The sequence below is a fragment of the Dipodomys ordii genome, unplaced genomic scaffold (genome assembly GCF_000151885.1).
Source record: "Dipodomys ordii isolate 6190 unplaced genomic scaffold, Dord_2.0 Scaffold151, whole genome shotgun sequence".
NCBI lineage: Eukaryota > Metazoa > Chordata > Mammalia > Rodentia > Heteromyidae > Dipodomys > Dipodomys ordii.
In genome coordinates this window covers 3994399-4007122 of record NW_012267367.1, presented here as the reverse complement: position 1 = coordinate 4007122, position 12724 = coordinate 3994399, and the positions used below count along the sequence as shown (strand labels likewise).

Genomic DNA, 12724 nt, shown 5'->3' with positions numbered 1-12724 from the left:
TCCAGTTGTAAATATGTGTTAATTCTTAGAACAGAAAAAGTCCTATTTTTGTTATAAAACTTTGGCAAGAAGATTTATGGCAACAGGACAAAGTTTCTTGCATTTCACGGTTGACTTCTCATAGCCTGGGAAGGAGATCATTTTTTCCAAACTATTTAAGAGCATCGTATTTTTTTAACCGAAGACTTTCTTTTATCCTTAGAAAGTCTTAGTAGTTCTCCTGTTTACTCAGAGGCTAATATCTTAGTCAATTTTTTTCCTATTTAATGGTTATCTGTCCTAAGTCAGTGATGTTTTAATTAGCTATAACTATGATTCTAGCCATTTCCCAAGATCATTTTCTTTTTTTTTTCTTTTTCTTTTTATTGTGAAAATACTGTACAGAGGCGGTTACAATTACATGGGCAAGATAATGAGTACATTTCTTATCAAGCATTGTAGCCTCCTCCTTTGTTTCCCCTTCCCATCCCTTCCCATCCTCCCCCTGTCCCCCCACCCAATCCTCCCCTCCCAATATCATTTTCTTAGAGTCCATTTTTTTCTGAAAGTTCTGCAAATGACTTTTTCTACATACTGCATGTCTGGCTGATCATCAGACAATAAAAGAGAGAGAACCACCTCCAAAATTGTTGATGTTAATTGACAAATTTTGGATACAATGTATAAAGGAGGTTTTAATGAATATACTCTTGACATGGTACCTTCCCTTGGTTACCTCTTAGCTGCAGAAAAATAATGAATACATGAAATAAGAAATCGATGCCTGAGAATGCTTTATAGTCTACTGATTACATTTCATTGATATTATTCCAACTGTGAAAACCTACCATCCTTCACCAAACACTTGTTATTCCACTATATATTACCATGGCTTCAGTATTTTCTTAAGTGTGGTGGAAAGATGGACTCTATCACCACCACCATCTGCTTTAACATCTACTGAGCAATATCTTTGCACCTGACACCCCAGTTCTTAAGAGCTTCCTGTATATTAATGTAATTTCTCACAATATGCCTATGATGACATCACTATTAGTATTCCCATTAGATAGACAGATTAAAAAGAGTCTCAGATCTGTTCAGTGAATTATTCAGACACATAATGCACGTCCTCCTCAGACCTGTTCAGCCTCATCTGGCTTCAGAGCTCACATGTTAAAAACCATCATTCGTGACAGTCACACATTGAGGTGGCAGTGACAGACCAAGAACAAGAGCTCTGGTTCTGTCTGAGTTCTCAAGGACAACTGAAGCTCTGAAGGTCAGCCCTAGAGCTGATCCACAAACACCTGTCAAACTGCTAGAGATCTGGGATGTTCTGAACAGAATACCGCAGCAAGGCAGCTGAGAACGGGAAGAAGCAAAGAACCCAACTTGCCAGCTGGATCGTCTGTGCCCCAGCATCCTGGGAACAAGGCTGTGGGAGGCAGTGAGGCGGGCCACTCCTGTCACCCACATCTGTGCCCATACTGCTTTGCACTTGGAGAGGCAAGCGGTACGAGCATTTTCTTGCACCCACACTTTAGAAAAATCAGACTAAATATAGTTACATTTGCTCTCATGAGCCAGCTTGGAGAGGATGGTGCTGCTATATTCCATTTCAGAGAATCGGGGATAGAGCAGCCTGATGTACAGGAGAGCAACTTCCCTCACTGGCTTCTGTGATTTTGCCAGTGGCTCATGCCAATAATCCTAGCTACTTAAGAGGCTAAGGACTGTGAGTCAATGCCAACCCAGGTAGAAAAGACTGTGTGACTCCAGATACAAAAAGCCAGGCTGGAGGCAGGACTCAAGTGGTAGAACAGCAGCCAATTCCTAAATTCTTGCCTCTCTCCCCATACCAGTAGAACAAAAAAGGATGAGAGGTTTAGTATGCAAGATCTCCAGAGGCTGAAGTTCAGTTAATACTAGAGCCCTTAGGGGAAACTTCTTACTCTTTTGTCCAGAAGGCTGAACTCCCACAGCATCAAGACTTGGGAAACTCCCCAGCAGTAAGCACACACCATTCATACACTGTTCTGTTTCTTGCCCTTTGCTCATTCCCCACCCATTGAAATCCTACTCAAAGGATCACTCAAATGCTATTCCTTTTGGTAGGCTATTGCAGTCCAGCTAAAAATTAAATGCTCCATTTGTTTGCAGACCTCCCACGATAAGTTACTTGTGCTTTTCTTGAGCACTTGTATCTTTCAGCCTAATCTGCTTCTCTCTCCTTCACCCAAGCGGAGGCTTTTTTACTAGACCTCTCTCTAAACCTAGTAGAATTCTTTGTACATAGGCCATGCTCCACTATTGATTGTTGAAAGAAAAGTTAAAATCTTCTTCCAGGGCAGTGAATGAAAGTTTCCCTTAGCCTGTCTTTTTCCTCAAGAATTAGATGTACCAGCCACCTTGCCTTCAGATTTCCCAGTTCACCTTTGTAACATGTCAGGACAGCGATCACTGTGATTCAGCATGGCAGACTCTGCTCCACCAGCAAAGGTATTTTCCATTTCTCATTCTTCGCACCAGTCCTTGTTCCTTCTGTCATATAAAACAGGGTTGATGACGAAGTGGGATAAAAGGAAGGGTTGGGCCATGCCAGGCAATAGTGGGATTAGACCCAACCCTGTCTGAACTAGCTAAAAAGGCAACAAAAGCCATGGGAGTGGCAGGAACCACTGCCCTAGCAAGTTTCCAACCAGAGTTTAAGTCTCTGCTTCTTGCTCACCCAGTCTCTGCCCAGGAATTTTCAAGAACTGGCCTCTCGTAACCATTCCCATGCCCCCAAACAGAATGAACTGATGGAAGCTGTTGAGACAGCTTTATTAGCCTCTTTATTGCTCAAATCTTTACTAATAGATATGGTGGTCTAGAAAACAAAATGAAGTAAACCAAAAGAATGGAAGAGAATGAGGGTATAGTTAGCTTAACAATGACAGAGCCCTGCAGGAGTTAAGTGCTTATGAGGGAAGCTTGTCAATATTATCATTGTTTGGTTTGTGTGTGCTGGTCCTGGGACTTGAACTCAGAGCCTGGGAGCTATCGCTGAGCTTTACCACTTGAACCATAGCCCCGCTTCTGGCTTTTTTGGTAGTTACTCGGACGTAAGAGTTTCATGGGCATTCCTGTCCAAGTTGGCATTGAACCACAATCCTCAGATCTCAGCCTCCTGAGTAGCTAGGATTATAGGCATGAGTCACCATGCCTGGCTTCCCACTGTATTTTACATGTATCGTGCAGATGAATACAGTTGGGAATTTTCCAGAAGCATGGCTCAGTGATGGGGGGGTGGAGGGAGTAGAGTAGAGGACTACTGTGGAAATCAAACTCATTCATAATCCAATCAATAATTCATTTGTCTTCCATATGCTTCACAGAAGTTGAAGCTGGGACAGGCATAAGACAGAATGGAAAGGTAGTTAGAGAGAAAGTACTGAGAGAGGCTGACACTGAGAAGCATGTGAGGTTAGGAGGAAGCTATCCCCCCTCTTGTTCCAAGTGTTGTATAAGGGGAAACTCATCACAAAGATGCTTCCAGTCTCTCTCCATCCTCTTATGACCCTTGCTCAGGAGAAAAGACAGCAACTATCTGATGTACAAGTCTGTGAAGAATCACAGCTCATACAGGACACAGCCCCCTCTTTCCTCTCTCCCTCCTCTCTCTCCTTTCTTGCTCCTCTCTTCTCTTTCTCCTATCCTCTCTCATCTACTTTCCCTCTCCTCCCTCCCTCCCTCCTTCTCTTGACAGCTGCCAATATTCTCTGCTCTGGGTTAGCAGAAAAAATGGAGGGGGTGAGGGTTCTAGGAATGGAAGTTCACCACATGACAGAGCAATGTTCCCAAAGCCAAAGATAAAAAAAAATTCAGCCATGTTACCCCTTTGACTCCATGCCTTAGTTCTCAATGTAAGTTGGGTAGAGAGTCAGTGATTACTGACTTCCAAAGCCCTATGTACCATCACTGCTTCTCATTTCTACAAGTGTTCAACACTATTTCGTTTCTATGCCATTCAGTTATTATCTAGCCTTGCCAAATTCCAGGGAAGGACTGTTTTATCACTTTTACTACATAAAAAACCTATAGAATCTATATATTAAATGACTTATCTAAAATCACTTAATAAATTAAGTCGATCACTTACAAGGAAAAAGTCAGATCCCTTAACATAGATGTGATTTAGAGCAAATAGAATAATTGAAATCCATTTTTCTTTAGCAGGGTGGGATAGGGGAGTTGTCAATGCTGAAAATCAAAAATCAATTTTCTGTCATGTAAGAGGAGCTATTCTATTTGGTTTGGGATAGAAGCATTATGTACAATGTTCCCCCACCTAACTTTTCTCATTAACAGTGAGGATAAAAAAAGAAACTGTGGAAAAGGAGGAAAATATGGGGAAAAAACTTTTCTGAGTCTAGGAAATCATGCATTTATATCTCATTTATGAAAGAATTACTGTGGGTCTCCTAAGTGCCAGGCACTGATCTCAGAATACAAAGTTGAATACAACTCCTGAATGATGAACTGTTTTTTCCTTTCTGAAAATTATATTGTAACCCAGTTCTGATAAGACAATGTTTCATCAATAGGTACAACCATCAATATGTTCTCTTCGTGGAGACAAGAGTGACTCTGTGGTTCCAGCTGGGATCTTTTATCTAAGATCCTAGTCATCCAGTAAAAGAATAGACTAAATAGTCCCAATTCAATGCAGAATATAACATGGCTCATGTTCTTTGATTGGAAAGCACACCTCCAAGATGCTCAGCTACCCACCCACAAATGCAAAGCAAAGCATGGGTTGCCACTAGGCTAGGAAATACAAATAAGATGTTCTTAAATTCAGAGAAGAAAATGAGTACTTAGCTGCAGATTCAACAAAATGAATGGGCACCCTACTTAAAATGAACACTTTTACAAGTTCAAGTTCACTTAAGAGAAATGGTACACATCATAAAATCCTTCTAATTTGTTACTCATTAGAAAGACTGGCTGGCATGCAAACTATACTTATTCAACATCTAAGTCATAATTGGAGTTCCAGAAGCTGGTTATTTTCCTTGGATGTCAGTTTTGTTTCCTTTTTCAGCAATCATATGTTTTGGGCTAAAATGGAATTGTGTGCCATTTGGTGGTGGCCCATGTAAAAGCTTGAGAAGACTTGACTCACAATGGCTTCATAAGCAGGTGAATGTTTTGCTCATATAGAATCATCATCAGCCTATCACTGACCACCATAGGTAGGCAATTCACAACAAAGTATGAGTAGCCCAATGATATCAGAGCCAATGTGGCTGTTGGTCTCAACCTTCTCTCATGTTTTCAGCACTATGACAAAATGAATGAGCACTCTTGGAGCAATTAACACCTTTACAAATTCAAGTTTACTTAAGAGAAAGGTTACACGTTATAAGAGCTTTCTAATGTGTGACAAATTAGGAAGACTTGCTGGCATGAAAAAGTGAAAAATCAGGATGAAAACATATGGCTTTTTTCTTCTTTGTTTTTCTTTCTTGTGAGGACAGAATGGGAAGGGAGGTTCCATGCAGCCTTCAGTGAGACCTTTCCTTTATCTAATCTTTGCAATGTTCCCAGAAAGTAAACAGTACTGAGCACTTTTTCCCCCCACATATGAAAAAGAAAGCTGCAATGTTAAATAACGTGTACTACATGTCCTCCTCCAGTTCCTCTAGTAAAATGTCTTATTCTCTGAATCAGTGTTTCTCAATGAACTTGACTAAACTGCATTGCTTGGTCTTGGTCGGGAAACTTTGTGTAGGATGCTCATGAAAATCGGGATATTTAACATCACTGGGCCATGGTCACAAAGTACTAATCACAGCCTTTCCTGCCCCCAACCACCAGTACCAGTTCCTCAGCATCTCAAATGTGTCCTAGGAAGACAATGCTACTCTGAGCAGTAGATAAAAAGAACAGATCCTGGTTATTTTTATTATCAAAACTAAAGGCTATGAAGAGGAGTATTTCTTTTTAAAGCTCTTTGTTTTCAAATCTCTCCAAAGAGCTTTATTTGATAACATTTGGGTTTCTAAGAAAGACTTCAGCATCTTACGGAGCCAGTTACCAAAGCTCCATGAACATATTGACCATGAAATCCCTAAATATTTTCTGAGCATATATTAAGGCCAGATTCTGTGCTACTGGCTGGGAAGTTTAAATTCCACAGAGATTTTCCTGAGTCTCAGAGTGTAGTGAAACAGATTAAGGGTGGAATGTGTTGGGATAGATTTAAATTCTAGTTCAAGGGAAGCTCAGTGCAGGAAGTTCACAAAACTCTGGGAGGGCAAAGCAACCAAGATGGCTAGGATAGGTTCCCAGAGGAACTGAAATTCTTCTTGAACCTTGAAAGACTCCATGGGATTAGCAAGCCAAGCCCCAGTCCACGTCAAGAAAACTACACTTACAAAGACTGAGACAGAAATCAATTGCAGCAAAGGTTTAAAACACTTCCTTCACTGCATATCTTGAGACTTATTGTGATGCACACCTGCGATCTTCTGTTTATGCATTTTCACTAGACAAGTCATACATACAAAAAAAAAGATAAATAAGCTCTCTAAAGTTCAGATGTACTTTTTTTTAGAGCACTTGTTTTGCTAAGGTCTGGTTTCACTGGTATAGTCACCCATAGGACAAGAAATCTGACTAATTCTATACTTCTTACAGTGAACAGGAAATTATCTTCAAGAACTCCATGGCCTGCCAACAGGTGGGAGTGTCACTCATGTGGGGACATCAATGGGTAAGGTGGCAGAGTACCAGTAAGTCAACCTACTGTTTTCAAAGTCAATATGAACACATAAACTTTGCCTTATGTGGCATCAGAAGTCTAGTCTATCAATTTTACATCATGCAAAAAGCAAGACTGCACTACAACATGTTTGTAGAGAAAAGGCTAGGAAGGAAAGCTTTTGGTTGTCTGTGTTTTAATTTCAGAGCTATCTACATCTATCTTTTTTTAATGATAGAAAGAGAGAGAGAGATCTCGTTTGTTGATACAGTTGGGAAGCTGAATGTGGTCAGATAGGGATCTCTGAACCTTAGACCACCCAATGTCAGTAGTTTGCTGGGTTTATGGGTGCTGAGTGTACGAATTTGGTTGTACTACTTCAGGTTGTTGAGACAGTAGTTATAAAGAAAGCAAGAACCAGATTGTTTCAGTTTCTCTCTCCTGGGGCAGGGAGTGGTGGCAGAAGCAAATAAACCCTCTCTTCTTGCTTCTAGCAAGCAAGGAACAAGCTCATTTCCCCCTTGGCAAGGAGCCTAAAGCAGCTGGCAAGCATGCCTTCTTTTTCCTACCTCTGTTCCCCTCTGACCCAAGATGCACTCAGGAACCATAGTTCTAGAGTGAAAGTAGGCCTCGTTTTTCCATTCCATTGGATCATTCAGGCTCCGTTTGATATTAGGAACACTTCTAGTTCACATATTCGCCCTGCTCTCAAAACTCCCCCTAAACAAAGAGACCTGTGTTTCAAAGTAAGTGAAACTGAGATTTAAAAAGAAAACAAAACAAAAATAACCTGGGGATCGCTCACATCATTACCTGAGCCCATTTTCTTTTTTTTAAACCAGGAAGTTGGAAGGTGGCAGGGCTGTGTGGACCCAACAGCAAATCCCAAACTCAAAATTACACAAGGGAAGAGGAAGGTAGTAAAGGATTACCCCGCAAATTCTAAGAGAGGCTGCTTGTCTTTTCTCCCTGGCTGATGACAAGGCTTCCTCCTCTCTGTAAACTTTGCTAGCCCCAGGTAGGACTGTATACACAGAGGCGGGTGTAAGGGCACTGTTCCCCGTGGGTGCTTTGGTGTAGATGCTGCTGGGCACAACAGAACAAGGGGCCCTCAACCCGATCGCACCCCAAGCTTGCGGATGACGCACCTGGGCCAGGGACTTCTCCCACATGTGGATGGCAAAGCAAGCATCCCCAGATTGGTGGCCACTTGGTCGGCCCTAGCCAAAAGTGACAGGCAAAGGGACACCTTAGGACTGTAGCCTCACGCCGGATCTCTCCCATTCTCCCCCAATTCCACACACACACACACCCGCCCACCCCTGCACAATCGCTCTGCCGTTAGGTGCACTTTCCATCTCCTACCCTAAAGTCTGGTGCACCTGCGTGTCTATCTCCAAAGCAACTGACTAGGGCGCCTCCTGGCCTTCCGCGGCTCAGGTGGATGCCCAGTGGCTCGAGGGAAAGGGGGCCCTCTCCCCGCCACCCCCTTTCCTCTCCTCCCCACCATAGCTGAGCTTCGGCGGGGATGTGTGGGTTGGGGTGCGCGGGTTTAGAGGGAGCTTAAAATGCCCCCAAGCGTCCCTTACCTTCCACAGCCATTCTCTCAGAGCTTCCCTAACGCATGCATAATTTTCTTGGCCGAGGTACTCCGCCTGCCCCGCGCTCCCCCCGCCCCTCGCCTTCGCCTAAATATTCTGCGCTCATCTGCTCCAGGACCAACCTGCCGCGGTCACGCAAAGCGAGCAGCCGGCTCCCGGCTCCGCGCAGGGCCAGCTGGGAAGTGTAGTCCGTTCTCTTCACAGCCACTTACCCCCCTCCCCCTCACCCCAGAGGACACCCCAAGTTCCCCCACGAGCCACGATTCCGCCATCACCCTCAAGCCTCAGACCTCTTTCAGTGAATTCAAACGAAGTATTCCTTTGGGGGGGAAGGGGATTGAGGAGGGAGCGTGGCAACCCTTGGAGGTGACGGAGACTACAAATCCCAAGATGCAGTGCGGCGGGATTCGTTGGGCGCTAAAAGGAGGGACTGGTGATTGAAACCTTTCCTGTCAATTAGGGGCTTTGGGTATACCTGGCCACCCTGGTGGGCCTGGAGGCAGCAGGTGTGCTGGTTTGTGCTGTGTACTCCTCATTTGCTCTTGGATCTTGCGTCACCCGTTTGGTGAGAGCAGAGCTACCAGCTGCCTGTGGCTCTCCACTGAGGCCAGAGACCTGCTGGGGAGGTTCATTTGAAAGTTGGCTCTTTTGCACCCTGAGCTGTGGGGTTGGTGGGGAGACTCACCAGGTGAGACAGTATCTCCTGATCCTCCAGTGTATTTCCTGCAGCTAAATGCCGAATGCGGAGGAGAGGAGGAAGTGGCTTTAAAAACCTCCAACAAGCAATAGCCGCAAAGAGTTAGTATGAGCAAATAATACAGGAGCCAGGATTCCACTGGAGGACAGATGACCAAGGACTTCTATCTGACTTCCAAGGTGAGAGACCTGGGGTCTCCTGGCGGCCTATGATAGGCTCCAATCCTTAATGGTGTCTAAGAATGAGTGTTCTTTCAACTTCTGAACCTATACCCTACCTGCCTGGACTGATAGAAAGATAAGGGGAAGTCATAGGAATGGCAGTAGAATTCTAGAGCTGGTAAATATTGACAAAATCTAAGCATCTATTTTTTTCCTTTTGAATGAGGAAATGCAGATACAGGCATGGCACATAGGTATAAATCAATGTCCTTGAACTCCAGACTAGCTTAAGATTAAATTGCTTGAGCTCAAAAAGCCATAACTACCCAGCCCCTCAACTTTGCTAGGCACTCTCCACTATCTTGTTTATAAAACGCCCACGGAAAAAAACCAAAACCCAAAATATAAAGATCCTTAGACAAAAATCTTAGTCATAAGAATCTCTCTCTCTCTCTCTCATTCTCTCTCTTCTTCATTCCCTCTCTCCCTCTCTTGTGCTGATCCTGAGGCTTGAACTCAGGACCTAGATGCTGTCCCTGAGATTCTTTTTCTCAAAGTTAGCACTCTACCGTTTGAACCACAATCCTCAGATCCCAGCCTCCTGTGTAGCTGGTAGCTGAGCCACCAGTACCTGGCTAGAATCTTTTCCTCAAAACAATCTTGTTTCTGAATGTATATATGCATACCTGGTTTTTTTATATTTGCTTCTAAGTACCTGCTTAGTCTTTCTGTTCAGTAATAAATATGACTGTATATACATAGTTCAGAAAATACTTGCATGTAACTCCAAAATATCCTTTGCGATAGATTTTACTGCTGAGTCCATGAAGCCGTGTACAAATCAAACCTAAGGCTTCTATAAACAGTAGAGAGAGAGACCTGTTTAGTGAGACACAATTTTCATGGAGACAAGAATTCTCCAAGCTAAATTTTCTCTGGCCTGGGCTATATAAAAATCATGAAAACATTGCCTTGAATGCATGGAAAAAAACAGGTGATGTATGTCAATTTGGAAAGATATTAAAGACAAAACTAAAGAGATTTTTGAAATAACAGTGCTTTTCAGTGGACTTAATATTTGAATACCAAGATCTTTAAAAGCTTAAAATGACATCAATAACTGGGGATGAATATGACCAAAAGTATTCTCTCTCCTTGTATATAACACACACACACACACACACACACACACATCTCTGTGTGTGTATTTGTGAAATATTATAATGAAACCCACTTCAAGCTGTTAAAATGGAGGGGAGACACAGAGCTAAGGAAGTGACAGAGGGATGAATTTGATCAAAGTACATTATATGCCTGTTTGGAAATATCACAATGGAACCTTTTGTACAATTTACAAAAATAAATAAGTAATGAAAACTATTCCAAATTAAAGAAGAAAATACACAAATGCCTTTCAGCTTTGCTCAAAAATATAACTACTTACAGATTTTTGTAAACTTAAGTGCCCCCTGCTCAAAGCCCTAAGGTAGGGCTTGAAGGTGTTTTTAGCCAGAGTTGAGAGCTATTGATATCACCTTGATCCTGTAATTGTAAGAAACCAGTGACCTGAACAAGCTTGAAGGGAGAAATTTCCCTGGAGACATCAGATAAGCACATAGCCCAGCTGACACCTTGATTGGCATCTTATAAACCTGTGCAGTGATCACAAATGACCTCTCTCAAATGCCCAAGCTACAAAATTGTGAGCTAATAAGTATATATGGTTTTAAATTACCAACTTTGTGATAATTTGTTATTCAACAATAGAAATAAATCTTGAATGAATCCTGTATTTAGACCATATCCTAGCCTTGGTTCTTGTAGGCAGAGACAGTTAAAATAATTATGACAGCAGTACCAATACTTTCAAAGCAAGACTCTGGAGTAGAACCCTCACCCTGTCCCCAGCATTCTTTCCTCTTTTTCCTAGTTCTTCAGGTGATTGGAATCTATAACTTGTATTGTAATCACCTTAAAGAGAGAAAATTTTGCCTGAATAAGAAGAGGAGCTACCTTGTTGCTATTATTACCTTGCTGGAATCAGACATCCTGACTCTGGTGATTCTGAGTTGTTTCTCTGTGGATGGGAGATTGACAACTTGGCAGTGTTGGTTCTCATCAAGCTGGAAGAAAGACAGTGGGAGTGGATTTATGTATAGCACTTACTTAGAAAGGCACCTGGCTCTTAGTTAACATACACTTGATAGTAAGGGAGCTAAAGCATACAACAAAGTACCTCGTCCCTTTAAGTTCTCAAACATATCACCTTTATTTCCTTTTCTACATGTAATTATTCATCAATTATCATGAAGTATATGTCATTCTTTTCTCTCTCATTTCAATCTATTATATTTATTCACAAACATATATTAAGTAATCAACATGGATTCAATAATTCTGTGGGCCTAGGTAATCCTAGATAAGCTCATACCCTTAATAAGCAGGGGACTCATGATGAGGGGAAGAAACAGGAGATGGGTAGGTAAGCAAATTGACTGTTAAACAGCATGCGATAAAGGATATCTATGGTCAGTATGAGTTAATTTTAGGGCTGGGAAGGTGGCTCAGTGGTAGAGTGTTTGCCTCACATGCATGAGGCCCTGGGTTTGATTCCTTAGCACCACATAAGCAGAAGAAGCTGGAAGTGGTGCTATGTCTTAAGTGGTAGAGCACTAGCCTGAAGCTGAAGAGCTGAGGGACAGTGCCCAGGCCCAGAGTTCAAGCCCCACGACCGACCAAAAAAAAAAAAAAAAGGCAGCAAGAAAGGAGCCAAGATAAAAGTGGTTGACCCATTTTCTTAGGAAGATTGGTACGAGTGTAAACACTAGCCACGTTCAATATAAGAAATGTTGGGAAAACATTAGTCACAAGGACTCAAGGAACCCAAATCACTTCTGATGACCTCAAGGGCTGGATATTTGAAGTGAGCCTCAGTGACCTGCAGAGTGATGAAGTTACATTTAGACAATTCAAGATAATTCCTGAGGATGTTCAGGGCAAGAACTGCCTGACCAACTTCTATGGCATAGATCTCATCTGAGGTACAGTGTGCTCCATACTCCAAAAGTGGCAGATCACAATGGAAGCTCATGTTGATGTCAAGACTGCAGGTGGTTATTTGCTTCATCTGTTCTGTGATGGTTTTACCAAAAAATGCAACAATCAGATCTCAAGACCTCCTGTGCTCAGCACCAACAGGCCTGCCAAACCTGGAAGAAAATGATAGAATGCATGACCAGAGAAACGCAAATGACTTGAAAAAAATAGTTAATGAATTGATTCCAGACAGTCTTGGGAAAGTCATAGACAAGTCTTGCTAGTCTATTTATCTGCTTCATGATGTCTTTGTTAGAAAAGTTGAGCAAGCTGGTGGATACAAATCACCAATCCAAGAGCAGATTCATATATGAAGGTGGTAAGAAGTGTCCAAAAGTACAAATATATTGTGTCCCAATCTGAGAGTTTTGGCTTTTCCTCTGAAAGTAGATGAAAAACAATGAGGAACAATGAGGGATCTAAGTATTCAGATTTTCCC

General features: G+C 42.3%; 1 protein-coding gene and 1 pseudogene across 1 annotated transcript in view; one reads left to right on the top strand and one right to left on the bottom strand.

Annotated features, from left to right (window-relative positions):
• The window catches only part of Samd12 (sterile alpha motif domain containing 12), a 211596-nt gene extending 203202 nt beyond the window's left edge, over positions 1-8394 (bottom strand). The window contains exon 1 of the mRNA XM_013032213.1: positions 8320-8394. Within this exon, the coding sequence (XP_012887667.1) occupies positions 8320-8332 (13 nt within the window). The 5' untranslated portion in view covers positions 8333-8394. The remainder of the gene's footprint in view (positions 1-8319) is intronic.
• Positions 8395-9071: 677 nt separating this feature from the next.
• LOC105997698 lies at positions 9072-12599 on the top strand (annotated as a pseudogene).
• The last annotated feature ends 125 nt before the right edge of the window (positions 12600-12724 follow it).